General features: G+C 47.0%; 1 protein-coding gene across 2 annotated transcripts; it reads left to right on the forward strand.

Moving 5' to 3' along the window:
* Positions 1-65: 65 nt before the first annotated feature.
* cdnf (cerebral dopamine neurotrophic factor) lies at positions 66-17371 on the forward strand. Of its 2 annotated transcripts, XM_070897076.1 has the most exons (5): positions 183-267; positions 3646-3727; positions 7181-7308; positions 12437-12578; positions 16952-17371. In XM_070897076.1, exons 2-5 carry the CDS (start codon positions 3706-3708, stop codon positions 17134-17136), a joined length of 477 nt encoding a protein of 158 aa, XP_070753177.1. In that variant the 5' UTR covers positions 183-267; positions 3646-3705; the 3' UTR covers positions 17137-17371. The 2 variants fall into 2 exon arrangements, with proteins under 2 accessions (XP_070753176.1, XP_070753177.1); XM_070897075.1 differs by lacking the exon at positions 3646-3727 and having other exon boundaries at positions 66-267.

A 17371-nucleotide genomic window follows, 5' to 3' on the forward strand; every position in this document is an offset into this window, starting at 1 on the left:
GGAGAGGGGGGGAAACGAATGAAGGCTGCTGATTGGAGCAGCATCCCACCAAAGGGAGGGCGGAGCACAAAGAGACGGGGGCGATAACTGGAAGAAGGATGGTGATTGGCGCGGCGGCACTGCGGTGAGAGGCTTTGGGCTTTCGCTCGCTGGCAGTTGCCGGGTGTCGGGGCGGCGGCTCCGCTCGGGTCATGAGGGCGGCGCGGCTCTGGGCGCTGCTGGTGCTCGCACTGGGGGCCGCTGCGGGCCCGCCCACGGACTGTGAAGGTGAGGCGGCGGCCCGGGCCCGGACCTTCCAACACACCCCCCGTCACCCCTTCCTCACCCCCCCCCCCCCCACATCACCCCTTCCCCACCCCCCCCCCCCCACATCACCCCTTCCCCACCCCCCTCCCCACATCACCCCTTCCCCACCCCCCTCCCCACATCACCCCTTCCCCACACCCCCCACATCACCCCTCCCCCCCCCCCCACATCACCCCTCCCCCCCCCACATCACCCCTTCCCCCCCCCCGTCACCCCTCCCCCCCCCCACATCACCCCTTCCACCCCCCACATCACCCCTTCTCCCCCCCCCCACATCACCCCTTCTCCCCCCCCCCACATCACCCCTTCTCCCCCCCCCCACATCACCCCTTCCCCACCCCCCCCCCCACATCACCCCTTCCCCACCCCCCCCACATCACCCCTTCCCCACCCCCCCCCCACATCACCCCTTCCCCACCCCCCCCCACATCACCCCTTCCCCACCCCCCCCCCCCACATCACCCCTTCCCCACACCCCCCCCACATCACCCCTTCCCCACCCCCCCCCCCCCACATCACCCCTTCCCCACCCCCCCCCCCCACATCACCCCTTCCCCACCCCCCCCCCACATCACCCCTTCCCCACCCCCCCCCACATCACCCCTTCCTCACCCCCCCCCCACATCACCCCTTCCCCACCCCCCCCCACATCACCCCTTCCCCACCCCCCCCCCCACATCACCCCTTCCCCACCCCCCCCCACATCACCCCTTCCCCACATCACCCCTTCCCCACATCACCCCTTCCCCGCCGTCGCCCCTTCCCCGCCGTCGCCCCTTCCCCGCCGTCGCCCCTTCCCCGCCGTCGCCCCTTCCCCGCCGTCGCCCCTTCCCCGCCGTCGCCCCTTCCCCGCCGTCGCCCCTTCCCCGCCGTCGCCCCTTCCCCGCCGTCGCCCCTTCCCCGCCGTCGCCCCTTCCCCGCCGTCGCCCCTTCCCCGCCGTCGCCCCTTCCCCGCCGTCGCCCCTTCCCCGCCGTCGCCCCTTCCCCGCCGTCGCCCCTTCCCCGCCGTCGCCCCTTCCCCGCATCACGTCCCCCCCACCACATAATACCACTAATACTCCAGCTCACCCACCTACCACTACTTCCACAACCCCACCCACCCCTAATCCCCTCCCCTCATCATACACTCACTCACCTCACCTACCCCATGCCTCCCCCACCTCTTACACCTCTCATATCCTCCCCCAGAACATCCCCCTCCCCATACCACTAATACTACCCCTCCCTCATAATACTCTCCCTTCTCCCCCCCCCCCCATCTCACTCCATATTCTATATCATTTTATTGGTATTATTCCCAGTGTGGTGAATGATTGATCATTTTTATCCAGTGTGTGTGTGTCTGGTTTCTGAGCTGCTGTAAAACTAACCCAGTTGTTGATTGCCTTTCTTGCCTGTATACAAGCCTACCTTTTTTTGCCTGCCATTTTATCTACAGGATAAACAAATCAACTCAGTTCTCTTTACAAACCTCCTGATTTATGCACAGCGATCAATTCCTTTCTCTCTTCCCCATTGCTCCCCAACCCTTACATTTTTTTTACTAAAAGCAAGGTGGAGGTGAAATAAAAACAGAAAATGCTGGAAATACTCAGCAGGTCAGGCAGCGTCTGTGGCGAGAGAAACCGAGTTAGCATTTCAGCTGAAATGGAGCCGCTAATTCTTCTTTGCTTTACTAACGGGAGAGAAATTGCCAAGACGACTTCTTTCCCCCCCCCCCCTGCTGTCCAGGAGGGTTTATTGTGTCAGCTGATGATTCAGCAACATTGATATTGGTCACTGGACTTTTGCAGCCAGCCTGATTTCTGAAATCCAGTAATGGAAGACAGTTGGTATCCAGAAAATCGAGCTTTGGTTGCGATAATTATTTGGAGTGCATGTTTTCAGTAGTTAAAATGTTGCATTGTCATTATACCATTTGGTAAAGCTCAGTAGTGGAGATGTGAAATTCCTGTGCTGCATATCCATCAGCTGAAAACATCTAGCAGTACAATTACAGATTTGTGTCCTTCCAAAGTTGGGCTGTGTCTGAAGACAGCTTTTCGAGCTGTCTATACAGTAATGTATCAGTTCTAGGTCTTGCTAGTGTTGGGAATAATTTGAAGTGTATTGCACAACATTAAATTGTATCAGTCAAATAAACCTAGTGCCAGCACTGTTTTACATGGGATATACGGCACAGAAACAGGCCATTTGGCCCAACCACTCGAGCCACCTCTCGTCTTTCCTCATCTAACTATCAGCATAACCCTCTATTCCCTTCTCCCCCATTGGCTTGTCCAGCCCTCCCCTTAAATGCATCGATACTATTCGCCTCAACCCCTCCCTGTGGCAGCGAGTTCCACATTCTCACCACTCTCTGGGCAAAGAAGTTTCTTCTGAATTCCCTATTGGCTTTCTTGATCAACATAAAAACATAAGAAATAGGAGCAGGAGTCAGCCATATTGCCCCTCGAACCTGCTCTGCCACTTTAAGATCATGGCTGACCTTCAACCTCAACTCTTATCTTCCTGCACTATCCCCCCATATCCCTCGATTCCTTTAATATTCAAATATCTATCGATCTCAGCCTTGAATATACTTAATGACTGAGCATCCACAGCCCTCTGGGGCAGAGAATTCCAAAGATTCACCACCCTCTGAGTGAAGAAATTCCTCCTCATCTCAGTCCTGAGACTGTGACCCCTGGTTCTAGACTCCTCAACCAGGGGAAACATCCTCCCTGCAAATACCCTGTCAAGACATGCTAGAATTTTGTATGTTTCAATGAGATCACCTCTCATTCTTCTAAACTCTCGAGAATATAGGCCTAGTCTACTCAATCTCTCCTCATAGGACAATCCCCCATCCCAGGAATCAGTCTGATGAATCTTCATCGCACTCCCTCAATGGCAAGTATGTCTTTCCTTGGGTAAGGAGACCAAAACTGTGCACAATACTCTAGGTGCGGTCTCACCAGGGCTCTCATCATCACGGAATCGAGGAAGACTTGCTTCCACTCCTGAAGTGAGTTCTTTGGTGGCTGAACAGTCCAATACGAGAGCCACAGACTTTGTCACAGCTGGGACAGCTAGTCATTGAGGGAAGGGGTGGATGGGACTGGTTTGCCGCACGCTCTTTCCGCTGTCGGTGCTTAATTACAGTAAGACATCTTTACTCTTTTCCTCAAATCATCTTGTAATAAAGGCCAACATATCATTTGTTTTCTTAATTGCTTGTTGTACCTGCATGTTAACTTTCAGTGATTTGTGTACAAGGACACCCAGGTCCCTCTGAACATTGTGAGAGCTGGTTTGTTGCTGAATTATGCAATTAACTGTTCTAAACTTTTGTGTAAGCATGTCTAGCACACGGGCAACGAAATTGATGAAGAAAGACTGGCATGCCGCAAGTGATGCATGATCACATTTTTTGTATCTGGTGAGTGTGCATGTGTGAAGTCTTGACTTTTTTAAAACCAAAAAATGTCTGACTCCATATTCTGTCTGGAATTGTTTCACTCTGAATTATTTAGCAGTGGGCTCAGCTGTCTCAGCTGTACAGCGGCTTCCTCGAAATCTTCTTTTGTGGCATTCTACAGGTCCTGCCTCTCTCGATTGTCCTGTTTCTGTTCCTTGTCTTTCACTGGTCATGTTGCATCTGTTCAACGTGCTAGTCCGCTTTGTGCCATGTAGATTGTCAGTGCCACCAACTTTCGTACGTAAAATATTATTGGTTCATAGCTTAATATTAAATATATTTGGCAGGGGGGCCTGAAATATCACATGCCTACATTCAGAAGACATAATACCTTTTAAATTGCATCTTATTTACTTTGCATTAAAGTGTACAGACGTGTTTAAAGTCTGTACTTGTATGTTTGTGTTGGAACAGTTGTACATTTTTATTGGTAATTTTTTGCGGATTAGAAACAGATGAACAGAGTCCCATTTTCCAAAACTGCAATAAAATGGGCAGACCCATTATCTGCAGTGTTATTTCAATACTGAATAATCAGAAGTAAATGTGAGGATTACCTGTATAACAATCCAGTAAAGAAGAAATGGCCTAGATTCAAAAGGTGAGCATCCGAGCCGACCAAACTCCTTAAGCGAATGGGCTAAGGTTTGGCAGATGGAATACAATGTCGGAAAGTGTGAGGTCATCCACCTTGGGGGGGGGGGGGGGGGGGAAGAAACAAAAAAAGGGAATACTATTTGAATGGGGAGAAATTACAACATGCTGCGGTGCAGAGGGACCTGGGGTCCTTGTGCATGAAACTCTTTTGAGTTTATCTGTAAAATAAAAAAAACATTAAACCGTGCCACCCGCCCTGGATGACACAGCAGACATTTACAAGGCCCTTTTTTTTTCCTTTTTTGTGTTTTGTTTTGTGTTTTTCTTTTTTTTTGGGCGCTAAAATCACATTTTTCCAAGTGCCCCCTATAAAAGGGGAGGGGGACACTAAAAGCACCGGCAATTAAAACAAATTAAACTTTAAAACGTAAAATCAAATTAAAATTTGGTTGCCGGGCGTGATGATGCACTCCAGTCCCTCCGGTGCCCACCTCTCGCGGAAGGCCGCGAGCGTACCGGTGGACACCGCGTGCTCCATCTCCAAGGACACCCTGGACCGGATGTAAGAGCGGAAGAGAGGCAGGCAGTCAGGTTGAACGACCCCCTCGACCGCCCGCTGCCTGGACCGGCTGATGGCACCCTTGGCCGTGCCCAGGAGCAGTCCTACGAGGAGGCCTTCGGACCTACCCGCTCCCCTCCGCACAGGGTGCCCAAAGATCAGGAGAGTGGGACTGAAGTGCAGCCAGAATTTCAGGAGCAGCCCCTTCATATAATGGAACAGGGGCTGCAACCTCGTGCATTCAATAAAAACGTGGAACACTGACTCCTCCAGACCGCAGAAATTGCAGGCGGCCTGGGAGTCCGTGAACCGGCTTAAAAATTTGTTGCACGGCACTGTTCCGTGCACCACCCTCCAGGCCAAGTCCCCGATGTAGAGTGCCCTCCATCGGGGACCCCCGCCTCCTCCGGACGGCAAGATGGTACGCCATGGCGTGTCCGGACGGCAGGCGAGGATGGCAAAGTTGAGAGTGTGCAGGAGCAGCCTGTACAAGAAACCCCTCCGCGCGGAACTGAAAGGCACGGAGGGGATTTCCCCGAGGCGGCTCAAGTTGTGAGGCGCCGGCCCCCGAGGGAGGTTCCGGGGTTTGGCGCCGATGAGGAATTCCTTGTGCATGAAACTCTTTTAATCCCAAAAAGTTAGTTTGCAGGTGCAGCAGGTAATCAGGAAGGCGAATGGAATGTTGGCCTTCATTGCGGGAGGGATGAAGTACAAAAGCAGGGAGGTCCTGCTGCAACTGTATAGGGTATTGGTGAGGCCGCACCTGGAGTACTGCGTGCAGTTTTGGTCACCTTACTTAAGGAAGGATATACTGGCTTTGGAGGGGGTACAGAGACGATTCACTAGGCTGATTCCGGAGATGAGGGGGTTACCTTATGATGATAGATTGAGTAGACTGGGTCTTTACTCGTTGGAGTTCAGAAGGATGAGGGGTGATCTTATAGAAACATTTAAAATAATGAAAGGGATAGACAAGATAGAGGCAGAGAGGTTGTTTCCACTTGTCGGGGAGACTAGGACTAGGGGGCACAGCCTCAAAATACGGGGGAGCCAATTAAAAACCGAGTTGAGAAGGAATTTCTTCTCCCAGAGGGTTGTGAATCTGTGGAATTCTCTGCCCAAGGAAACAGTTGAGGCTAGCTCATTGAATGTATTCAAGTCACAGATAGATAGATTTTTAACCAAGAAGGGAATTAAGGGTTATGGGGAGCGGGCGGGTAAGTGGAGCTGAGTCCACGGCCAGATCAGCCATGATCTTGTTGAATGGCAGAGCAGGCTCGAGGGGCTAGATGGCCTACTCCTGTTCCTAATTCTTATGTTCTTATGTTAACCTTTCTGCGGCAGTGACCTGACGAGTGGATGTAAAACCCTACATGGTGTACCTCGACTGCACAAAAAATCCAACACCGTTCCACATGAAAGGCTATTGTGTAGCTAAAAGCAGTCGGGTAAAATTTAGACCTGGGGAAGAAATTGGCTGAATGGTGGAAATCAGCAACAAGAGTTGTGTCGGGGTGGAAAGAAGTGTCCCAGGGATCAGGATTGGGTCTTCGAAGGTTTATAATTTACATTTTGTTTTTGAAGGCGAAAGCAAAGGAACCACTTGAGCAATTCTAAAGCTACTGATTAAAACCACCTTTGTCTTTCTCAAAGCCATATAATAACGGTATAATTGTGGGATTTTGAAACCTCATGCCTTCACGAAACAATGTCCGAACCGACCCTTCTAATCCATTATTTTTCATGAACAAAAATACTTTGGAATGGATTCCTGATATCTTCTCAAATATTGATCCCAACGCGAGAGTTAAAAATTTTACAAAGTGAAACTTGAGCTTAAAAAAAAAAATGGTTTGGATGTCGACCCCCCATTAGTGCCGCAAACTCTCGAGTTTTAATGAGCTTATTTTACAATGTAACATTATGACGGGTTCGGTTTTGTACCTGGATGAAAACTATAGTTGAGAAATTAAAGACCAACTGTGTAAGTACATAATATAGGATGCTGTTTACGAAGTGCTTTATTTTCTCTCGTCAATCTAAGTTGTGTGGTTCATTGTTGTCGAATACAGTGCAGAAGCCTCACATCTCTAACCTTTATGTAGTAAAGTGTAAAGAGGCTGAGGCTGATGTCACTGAAGGTTAAAATATAAAGATTTAATAATTATTTATATGCTTAAAGGTAACTTCCATTTATTATAACCTCTGTTTTCAATTTAGTATTTGAGAATTTATTTTCCACATTTTAAAATTCTCAGTATGCATTGGATTTCTGGAGAAATTTTACGAGTATTTGAAAGGTCAGGATGTGGAATTGACTCCTGCCGTCATCATAAATGAACTGGTACTGATGTGTGTACACACCAGGGGAAAGGAAAACCGACTGGTAAGTATGTGATGTAAGGTGCACATTTAAGTGTGGCTGACTACAGTGATGAAGGAAGCGGTGTGGGATAGGTTGATTTAGGATGATACAGGAATTAGTCACCGGTGAGAAACTGTTCAACACCAAGGTGTGTTCAGTACAGCGGAGAAGGTTAAGGCCTATCCGTGGCCTCCAAAGTTTTAAAGAAGGTAAACTGTGCAAGATGGTTCCCACTGGATGATGAATTGGTAACAAAGGGGCACAAGCTTAAGATTTTTAAAATTAATAACCTAAAGGGGAAGGTTGGGAGTTTAAAGAAAAATGACTATGGAATATTGCCACACTTGAAATGGTCAGTCATAGTACAGGCAACTCTCGATTATCCGTACACGGATCTAACTGAGAACCCGCTGTAACGGTACTTTTTAAAAACTGTGATTCTGTCCTGTGTACAGCTGCACACGACCATTAAACACACCCCACACACAGTCCTGCACTGACACACAGCATTATCACTACACACAGAGGAAGGACTGTATTTTATAATAAAGTTTAATGCTGTCACGACCTTAAAGGAATCCTTGTAGAGCAATCAAATTAACTCTGAACTGGACAGTCTGTCCGCTCGCACTGCGACCCATCCTCACGTTATCAGATCGAATGCATTGCTCCCAACCCTGCTCTTTTCGGGCACTGTCCAGATCATCACGCTGGAAGCAAGTTCAGAGGGGCAAAAGATTTATCCAACTCTTCCCTGCTGTCTTTCCGTTTTCTGATCTTGGTGAATGTGCTCTTGTGCAGTCTGCAGTATCACTGAGGGTGCTGCCTCGGGGGTAAGTAAAGCCGAGTCTCATTCGACAGCCAGCGGTTGAAGCCTTTAGATTGGCCATTTTAAGAAAAATTAGACACAGTATAACATGGGTCTCTTCACTTTATATTAAAATGAATCCCATCCTGGAGTGCACAGAAGCAGAAAAGCATCAAAGTACTGCATAAATTTGGGGCCCAAACTTTCTCGGCAAGTATGTGCACTCGCCCAAGCGGCAAAATCGTTTACCCAGAATAGCCCGATCCCAGAGGGCCTCGGAGAATCGAGAGTTGCCTGTACTTTGTTTTTTAAAAGGCTTGCCTTTCACAACCTTAGGATGTCCCAAAGCGCTTTACAGCCAATGAAGTACGTTATGGAGTGTAGTCACTGTTGTAATGTAGGAAACATGGCAGCCAATTTGCGCACAGCAAGCTCCCACACACAGCAATGTGATAATGGCCAGATAATCTGTTTTAGTGATGTTGATTGAGAGATAAATATTGGCCCCAGGACACCGGGGATAATTCCCCTGCTCTTCAAAATAGTGCCCTGGGATAGGGCCTCTGTTTAATGTCTCATCCAAAAGACAGCACCTCTGACAGTGCAGCACTCCCTCAGTACTGCACTGGGAGTGTCAGCCTGGATTATTGTGCTCGAGTTCCTGGAGTGGGATTTGAACCCACAAACCACAACGGCACGAGTGTGACCCACTGAGCCGCAGCTGACGGGGAATTGGATAAACGTGGGTGAGGAAAAATACTAGAGTAGAGGAATTTGAGGGGATAATTCCGATGTGTACCTGGCACAGGCACAATGGCTGGCCACCTTCTGTAGTGAAATTTGTGTGATTATATTCATTACAAGGACATTATGCAGTGTGGCTGTATATTGAACCATCATTGGGCAAGGCCTTCATTTACCAATATGGCACGGGATTTGGCACGTGGTAGTGAGGTCCCTCCATGCATAGAGGGCAATTGTGGGCAGTACTCTGAGCTGCTGTCATACAAATACACTGACATTATTAGCGTTTATTTTGGTGGTTTGTATTGTATTGAAACAAATGATTGTTGTACTATTTTGTATTTGTCTCCCTATTGATGGTATATTCTTGCATTTTCACCACGCACATTTTGTGCCTAAATTTGTATTTCGTTTTCTTTACTTTTTTTCTGGAAATTGATTTATGAAATGCCCATGTGTTATAAGAACATAAGAATTAGGAGCGGGAGTCGGCCAATCGGCTGCCTCGAGCCTGCTCCATCATTTGATAAGATCGTGGCTGATCTTCTACCTCAAATCCACGGCCCCAAGTTTCCACACGCGGCGAAACAGGTGCCCCTCCGAGCTGGGCGCCCGTTTTTCGCGCCAAAAACGGCGCCTGAAAAAAAACGCGCTATTCTCGAGCGCTTTGCAGCTCGATGTCAGCTTGGCACGGCGCCCAGGGGGCGGAGCCTACCACTCGCGCCGATTTTGTAAGTAGGAGGGGGCGGGTACCATTTAAATGAGTTTTTTTTCGTGCCGGCAACCCTGCGCGTGCGGGTTGGAGCGTTCGCGCACGCGCAGTGTGAAGGAAACATTGGCACTCGGCCATTTTTGTAGTTCTTTGTAGCTGTTCAATTTTTAAAATTTTTTAATAAAAGCACATTGCCATCAGCACTGAGGCTTCCTGCAGCAGTGAGAAGGTGCAGGAAGCCTCAGAAGTTGAGGCAACTGTTTCCCGACGGGCCCAACCGACGGCAGGGGCCCCCCCCCCCCCCCCGCCGTCGGGAATGGCTGCCTCAACTTCTGAGGCTTCCTGCAGCCTTCTCCCTGCCTCCCCCTGCTGATGTCGGTCGGGCCCTCACTGTCCCCCCACCTTGCCGTCGGGAACGGCTGCCTCGTTTTGTGAGGCTTCCTGCAGCCTTCTCCCTGCCTGAAGCACTTTCACACAGGTAGGAACATGGTTTGTTTAATCTTTTCTTTGCTTATAAATTTTTATTCAGGTTGGAATTATTTGTATAATATTTGTATAAGTATAACTAAGGATTTATTGTAGAATGTAATGACTTCACTCCCCCCCCCCCCCCCACTCCCACCTCGTTCCCGACGCCTAATTTGTAACCTGCGCCTGATTTTTTTAATGTGTAGACAAGGTTTTTTCAGGCCTACAAAAATCTTCACTTGCTCCATTCTAAGTTAGTAAGTTAGTTTGGAGTACGTTTTCACTGTGGAAACTTTTAAATCAGGCGTCAGTGGCTGGACATGCCCTCTTTTTGAAAAAAAAATTCTGTTCAAAAGTGAAACTGTTCTACAACTTAAATGTGGAGAATTGCGATTTCTAAGATACTCCGTTCTCCACCAGTTGCTCCCAAAAATCAGGAGTAAATCATGTGGAAACTTGGGGCCCACTTTCCTGTACTCTCCCCATATCCATCGATTCTCTTATGACCAGCGTCATGGCCCCACAGAAACCAGTGGCTGGTTTCTGCAGTGGTTACAATTGAATTAAATATTCAACTAATTTTTTTTTAAAAGAAAGAAAGCTACTTCCCCATCAGTGTTACTGGGAATGTGTAAATGAAGACTTGCTGTCCGGGTGTTGATACAGTGAAACGTGACACAAATCAATGAAGTCACAAGTACGTTCTGTCCAGTCCGTTCAATAAGTTGCAGAAATATATCTCAAGAACTGAACTAGTCTGTTTATGTGGCAGCTAACCTGAGCTGTTACAACTGAAGGAAAATTATCAGCCAATTGTAGGCCCGTCTTCACGCACAGAGCTGGAGAGCAGCATCCTCCTGTTGTGGATGTGGCAGAGACTATGGTGTAGATTTAGTCTGCAGCCTGCTTTATGCTATAGTCAGTATCTGGTGTAAGATGCCCCTAACGCCCTTGAAAACATACCCAAGAAAAAGGCAGGATAAGAGGAGGAAATTAGATTTTTTTTTAAACTTTAAAGCCTTGGAAAACTTGAGAAAATATTGGTATATATTTTGAAAATTCCCTTCTTCTGACTATGAATACAAACAAGTGACCTAGATTATAACTTCAGCTCAGAAATACTTCAAAATGTAGCAATTATATATGAACAACCATTATGGAGGAATTCTATACGTTGATCCAATGTGGATGGTCTCCACTACTGGTCACACCTGGAGTGTTGTGCACAGTTCTGGTTTCCTTACCTAGGGAAGGATATACTTGCCATAGAGGGAGTGCAACAAAGGTTCACCAGACTGATTCCTGGGATGGGGGGGATTGTCCTATGAGGAGAGATTGAGTAGACTAGGCCGATATTCTCTAGAGTTTAGAAGAATGAGAGGTGATCTCATTGAAACATATAAAATTCTTACAGGGCTTGACAGGGTAGATGCAGGGAGGATGTTTTCCCCGGGCTGGGGAGTCTAGAACCAGGGGTCACAGTCTCAGGATAAGGGGTTGGCCATTTAAGGCTGAGATGAGGAGGAATTTCTTCACTCAGAGGGTGGTGAATCTCTGGAATTCTCTGCCTCAGAGGGCTGTGGAGGCTCAGTCATTGAGTATATTCAAGGCTGAGATCGATAGATTTTTGGATATTAAGGGAATCAAGGGATATGGGGACAGTACAGGAAAGTGGAGTTGAGGTGGAAGATCAGCCATGATCTCATTGAATGGCGGAGCAGGCTCGAGGGACCAAATGGCCGACTACTCCTAATTATGTTCTTGTATATTTTGCTAATCATTGCTATGTTTTAATAAAATAATGGCAGACTCCTGCTCCTATTTCTTATGTTCTTACTGTGGGCTTGGATCAAGTGAATCCAAATGGTTTCTTGTTTTTCTTCTAATTGCATTTAGATGCTTGTGAATCAGTTCCACCTATTTGTCCTAGGAGGAAGTTTATAAGTAGCAGTCGTAATTGTTTGCTAAAAGTTTTTCCTGAGTGCTGCATTTACAAACTATGATTCCATCAGCTCGAATCAATAGAGAGAAACTGTTCCCATTGGCGGAAGGGTCGAGAACCAGAGGGCACAGATTTAAGGAGATTGGCAGAAGAACCAAAGACGAGTGGTTAGGATCTGGAATGCACTGCCTGTGAGTGTGGTGGAGGCAGACTCCATCATGGCTTCCAAAAGGGAATTGGATAATTACCTGAAGGAAAGAAATTTGCAAGGCTATGGGGAAAGGGAAAGGGAGGGGGAGTGGGAGTGGGACAGGCTGAGGTGCTTTTTGCAGAGAGCGGGCACAGGCTCAAGGGGCCGAATGGCGGCCTCCTGTGCCGTAACCGTTCTGTGATTCAGCATCTGCAGTATTTTGCTTTTATTCTATGATTTCTAATGTGCTGTCTATATGTATGTAACTTAAGTTTGTTTTTATAGTGCTACTATATTGGAGCGACCAGTGATGCTGCAACTAAGATTGTCGGTGAGATAGCCCGCCCGATGAGTGCGCATGTACCAGTGGTGAAGATTTGTGAAAAGCTGAAAAAGATCGACGGTCAGATCTGCGAACTGAAATATGGTTTGAGTAACCTCATTCTCTCTCCTCTGCGCATTGACTTGAATGTAACTTTATATTTTGAGCTGTACTCTTCTACAAATATATACCCCATGTCTGTATCCGTCACACCTCGGGAATTGCACTCAACGTGCAAAGTATGTGTCACTTGCACGTGATGGGATCAAAATTCATATTTATAACACCAACTGAACAGTGAAGGAACGCACCAATCAAATGTAGGCACAGTTGTTTCACATTTTAAAAAGAATGAAATCAGCAAAAAATAGTAATATTTTTAAAAAAAACTCACAAGGAATCCTTGAAATCCCCCCAAATATTTTTGGCTGCCATCTTGGACTGTCACTAAATTAAAATTAGAACTACATACTTAAGACTTGTGACATATAATTGCAAGGGGGATGGAGTATAAAAGTAGGGAAGTCTTACTACAATTGTACAGGACTTTGGTGAGACCACATCTGGAGTATTGTGTACAGTTTTGGTCTCCGTATTTAAGGAGAGATATACTTTCATTGGAGGCAGTTCAGAGAAGGTTCATGAGGTTGATTCCTGAGATTAGGGGGTTGTTTTATGAAGATAGGTTGGGCCTATACTCTCTGGAGTTTAGAAGAATGAGAGATGATCTTATTGAAACATATAAGATACTGAGGGGGCTTGACAGGGTCGATGCTAAGAGGATGTTTCCCCTCGTGGGGGAATCTAGAACTAGGGGGCATAGTTTCAGAATAAGGGGTTGCCCATTTAAGATGGCGATGAGGAGGAATTTCTTCTCTGAGGGTCGCGAATCTTTGGAATTCTCTGCCCCAGAGAGCTGTGGAGGCTGGGTCATTGAATATATTCAAGGCTGAGATAGATAGATAGATTGATTCTTGAACTATAGGGGAGTGAAGGGTTATGGGGAGCGGGCAGGGAAGCGGAGTTGAGTCCATGATCAGATCAGCCATGATCTCATTGAATGGTGGAGCAGGCTCAAGGGGCCAGGTGACCTACTCCTGCTATTTCTTAAATAGATCACAATTTATAAGAAAAGGATAAACTGGGTACAGACACTGTTTCCCCGAGGTGTGTGGCCACACACCCATCAGGAGGTCCCGTGCAGGCTGCTCCCGATGGAAGAGGCCCAGCAGCTGTGCAGCAAATGTAAAGGGCCTGCTTAGGGGACAAAGTCTTAGAGGGAACATTGGATACTGGGCAGCATATTCACCTCTCAGCAGCAAAATTGAGCCTCACTCCAGCACATAATCCAGGCAGACACTTCACTGTGCTAATGAATGATTCTTGGGAGGGGCCGACTTTCAGACACGATGTTAAACTGAGACCCCCTATTTGCTTGTTCAGGTGGACATAAAAGATCTTGGCACTTTTTCAAAGACAATAAGAGATTACTCTCCAGTGTCCTGGCCAGTATTCAACCCTGAACCCCAACTGCTTTTCACGGGATTTTGCTGAGCTGCTATACAAAACAGTGACAACGCTTCAAAGGTCATTCATTGGCTGTGAAATACTTTGGGACTGACTGAGGGCATGAAAGGTGCAAATTGCACCATCCGTCTGTCTCGGGATTCTGTGGCTGCAGAATGTCCCCCCTGCTAGTTACCTTTCTGTCCTTGTATTTCTTCTCCCAGTTGCTCCATCGTAACTGCATTAGGATCAATTCCTGGTGTTCCGATATGATGTCGGGTGTCAGAAATGATTATCCTCCTCAGTTTCACACCTTGCACAATTCACTGCAGGTGAACAACAGGAGTCGGCCATTCAATAAGATCATGGCTGATCTTCGACCTCAACTCCACTTTCCCAATCCCCATATCCCTTAGTTCCCTTAATATCCAAAAATCTCAATCTCACTCTTGAATATATTCAGCAACTGAGCCTCCACAGCCCTCTAGGGCAGAGAATTCCAAAGATTCACCACCCTCTGAGTGAAGAAATTCCTCCTCATCTCAGTCCTAAATGGCTGACCCTTTATCCCGAGACTGTGACCCCTGGTTTTAGCCTCCCCAGCCCATATCAAACCCTTTTAAGAATTTTGTATGTTTCAATGAGATCATCTCTCATTCTTCTAAACTCCAGGGAATATCGGCCCAGTCTACTCGATCTGTTCTTGTGGGACAATTCCTATGAAATAGGTAAACTCTGTTGAACAAGCTGCAGTTCAATGAGATTAGAAGATTGGTGTCCGCTAATGCCATTCTGATTCAAAGAAAGACAGACTTGTATTCCTACAGCGTTTTTCATGACCAACGGATGTCTCAAAGCGCTTTACAGCCAATAAAGTACTTTTGGAGTGTAGTCACTGTTGTAATGTGGGAAACGCGGCAGCCAATTTGCGCACAGCAAGCTCCCACAAACAACAATGTGATAATGACCCAGATAATCTCTTTTTTAGTGATGTTGATTGAGGGATAAATCTTGGCCCCAGGACACCGGGGATAACTCCCCTGCGCTTCGAAATAGGGCCACGGGATCGTTTATGTCCACCTGAGAGAGCAGACGGGGCCTCGGTTTAACGTCTCATCCGAAAGACAGCACCTCGGACAGCTCCCTCAGCACGGCACTGGAGTGTCGGCCTAGATTTATGTGCTCAAGTCTGTGGAATGGGGTTTGAACCCACAACCTCCTGACTCCGAGGCGAGGGCGAGAGAGCTACCCACTGAGCCACCACTGATACTTTAGTATACCCTGTAACAAAAACAGAAAGTGCTGGAAACACACGGGCCAGGCAGCATCTATACAGAGAAGAAATGGTTAACATTTCATGGGCCTGTTTCAGAACTGGAAGCTATTGTAGATGAGCAGCATTTTAAAAGGAACAGCACATTGGGAAGGGATCAAAACACATGCGCACACAGGAAAATAAATTGACTGGCCTGTAAAGAATACCTTGTATTGCTTTACTGGATATTTTACATACTCACTAGAAACTTGTGGATTAAAAATGCATTTGGCTATTTCTGCCTCTGACCCTACATTCCACCCCCCCCCAAAAAATCAGAAGTTGGAAAGACAGTTTGGAAAGTTTAAAATAGAAAATCGTGGCAGGAAAAAGCATTTTAGCAATCTTGGAGGCAGCATGAAGCTATGGTAGGGAAATAGGACCTGTGGGCCAACGCTTCTGCTAAGCTGTGTGGCCGAGCAGTGCTCTGGAGGTCCCGCGCAGGCTGCTCATCGGCTTTTCAATGCAAGAAAACGTGCTTGCACGAAATTTTGAATATGCTGCACAGCCCGTTAAATGAACCACGCACTTTTTAAAAAAAAAAAAAAAAAGTTATGGGGACCTTTGCTGTGGGCTGAAGGGTTAGCAGGAACAGTATACGGAAGCACAACACTCGCATGTTTCACAAGTCATTTACTTTAACCATAGAAAGGGACAACCCTGAAGCTATGGAAGTAGAAAATGTCTTCCAGGAGGAAGAGGGGGAGGTTAGAAATGCAGGCAGTGTCCTCGAGCTGTGAGGATGTCTGGATAACGCTGCTATGGATCTGTAACTTCTGACGCTCTGCCGAGTGGTGGATGTGTGTAACTGCAGGTATAATTCTGACAGGCTGGCGATGCCCAAGTAAGGAGTGCGTGACGGACATAGCCAGTTTGATATACAGAGTGAACATTGACACCGCTGCCATCTGTGCGCTCTCTCCACTGGGGTGTCTCTCCATCTCTCCTGAAGGCGTTGGTAGCCCCAGAGTTGGGCTTTTTGTGCGGTCCCATGCGGTAGTATTGGCTGCATCAATTTGCACAGTCCAGGCACGGTGGGGGTGATCATTGTTCCACTTTCTGCCGGTGCAACTACAACAGCTTGTTACTTACACCAGGGGGCGATGTCACTAAACGCAGCCTGTAACAGCTTCTCGATGCTGTGTGTTAAACTCCTGAATTATAATCCAAGGGTAAGTAGCAAATAACGTTCCCGCGAAGCTGTGCCACCGCGCAGCGATCTGGCAGTCCTGGGCTGGCAGCTTACCGGCTTCGACGGAAGAAGCCGCACATGCGCGGCAACTCGAATGGGCTGCGCATATGCACTTAAAAAGAAAATTAGGGGTAACATTGGGAGCAACTAACTTTTCTGATTTCCTCCTAACTGAAAGATGAGCTTACAGAATATGGCAGGGGGAATAGGCTGCTTTGTGATGGTACCTAAAGCCTGTAAATTCTAATCTTTTTCATGGAAGATTTTTGATCAATATTCAGTTTTGCAGTTGGTTAGAACAGACACTTGAATGTTCTGCCGATGTTGACTGTTGATGTGTTGCCGGACAATGCGACATTGGTAAATATCAAAAGTCATAGGTTGCATTAGAATGCCTCTAGTTTCAGTAACGTTCTGATCTTAACATTAAAATTGCTCTCCACTTTGTGTTCTCTTGTCTCACAGATAAGACGTTGAATTTGAATAAAGCTGAACTCTCCAAACTGCGAGTGGCCGAGCTAAAGATGATTCTCGATGACTGGGGAGAGAAATGCAGAGCATGTGCAGAGAAAATAGAGTTTATCAATTTAATCTTGGAGTTAGCACAAAAATACTCGTCTGATGAACTAGTTTTCAACTTTGATCTTTAAAGAATCGCCTACATCTTTTTTTAAAAAAAGACTAAACTGCAGCCATAATTTATTTTGAGTATATATACAGTATATGCAATGTACAGCATAGTATAAAGAGAAATTTGCTATTTAAAACCATGTATTCCCAGTTCTTTTACTGTGTTGTCCAACAGTTGGGCATTTCTGTCTGTTCTGCTGAGTCATTCATGTTGGCAATATAACTTTCTCCACTTTACATATTGCAAATAGTAAA

This window comes from Pristiophorus japonicus, chromosome 13 (genome assembly GCF_044704955.1).
Source record: "Pristiophorus japonicus isolate sPriJap1 chromosome 13, sPriJap1.hap1, whole genome shotgun sequence".
Classification (NCBI taxonomy): Eukaryota; Metazoa; Chordata; class Chondrichthyes; family Pristiophoridae; genus Pristiophorus; species Pristiophorus japonicus.

What these genes read in the sequence shown, in the direction of transcription:
- cdnf (XM_070897075.1), top strand. Translation starts at nt 192, where the DNA reads ATGAGGGCGGCGCGGCTCTGGGCGCTGCTGGTGCTCGCACTGGGGGCC. An exon ending in CCCGCCCACGGACTGTGAAG is followed by an intron (nt 268 to 7,180) that starts GTGAGGCGGCGG and finishes TAAAATTCTCAG; the next exon opens with TATGCATTGGATTTCTGGAG. An exon ending in GGGGAAAGGAAAACCGACTG is followed by an intron (nt 7,309 to 12,436) that starts GTAAGTATGTGA and finishes TTGTTTTTATAG; the next exon opens with TGCTACTATATTGGAGCGAC.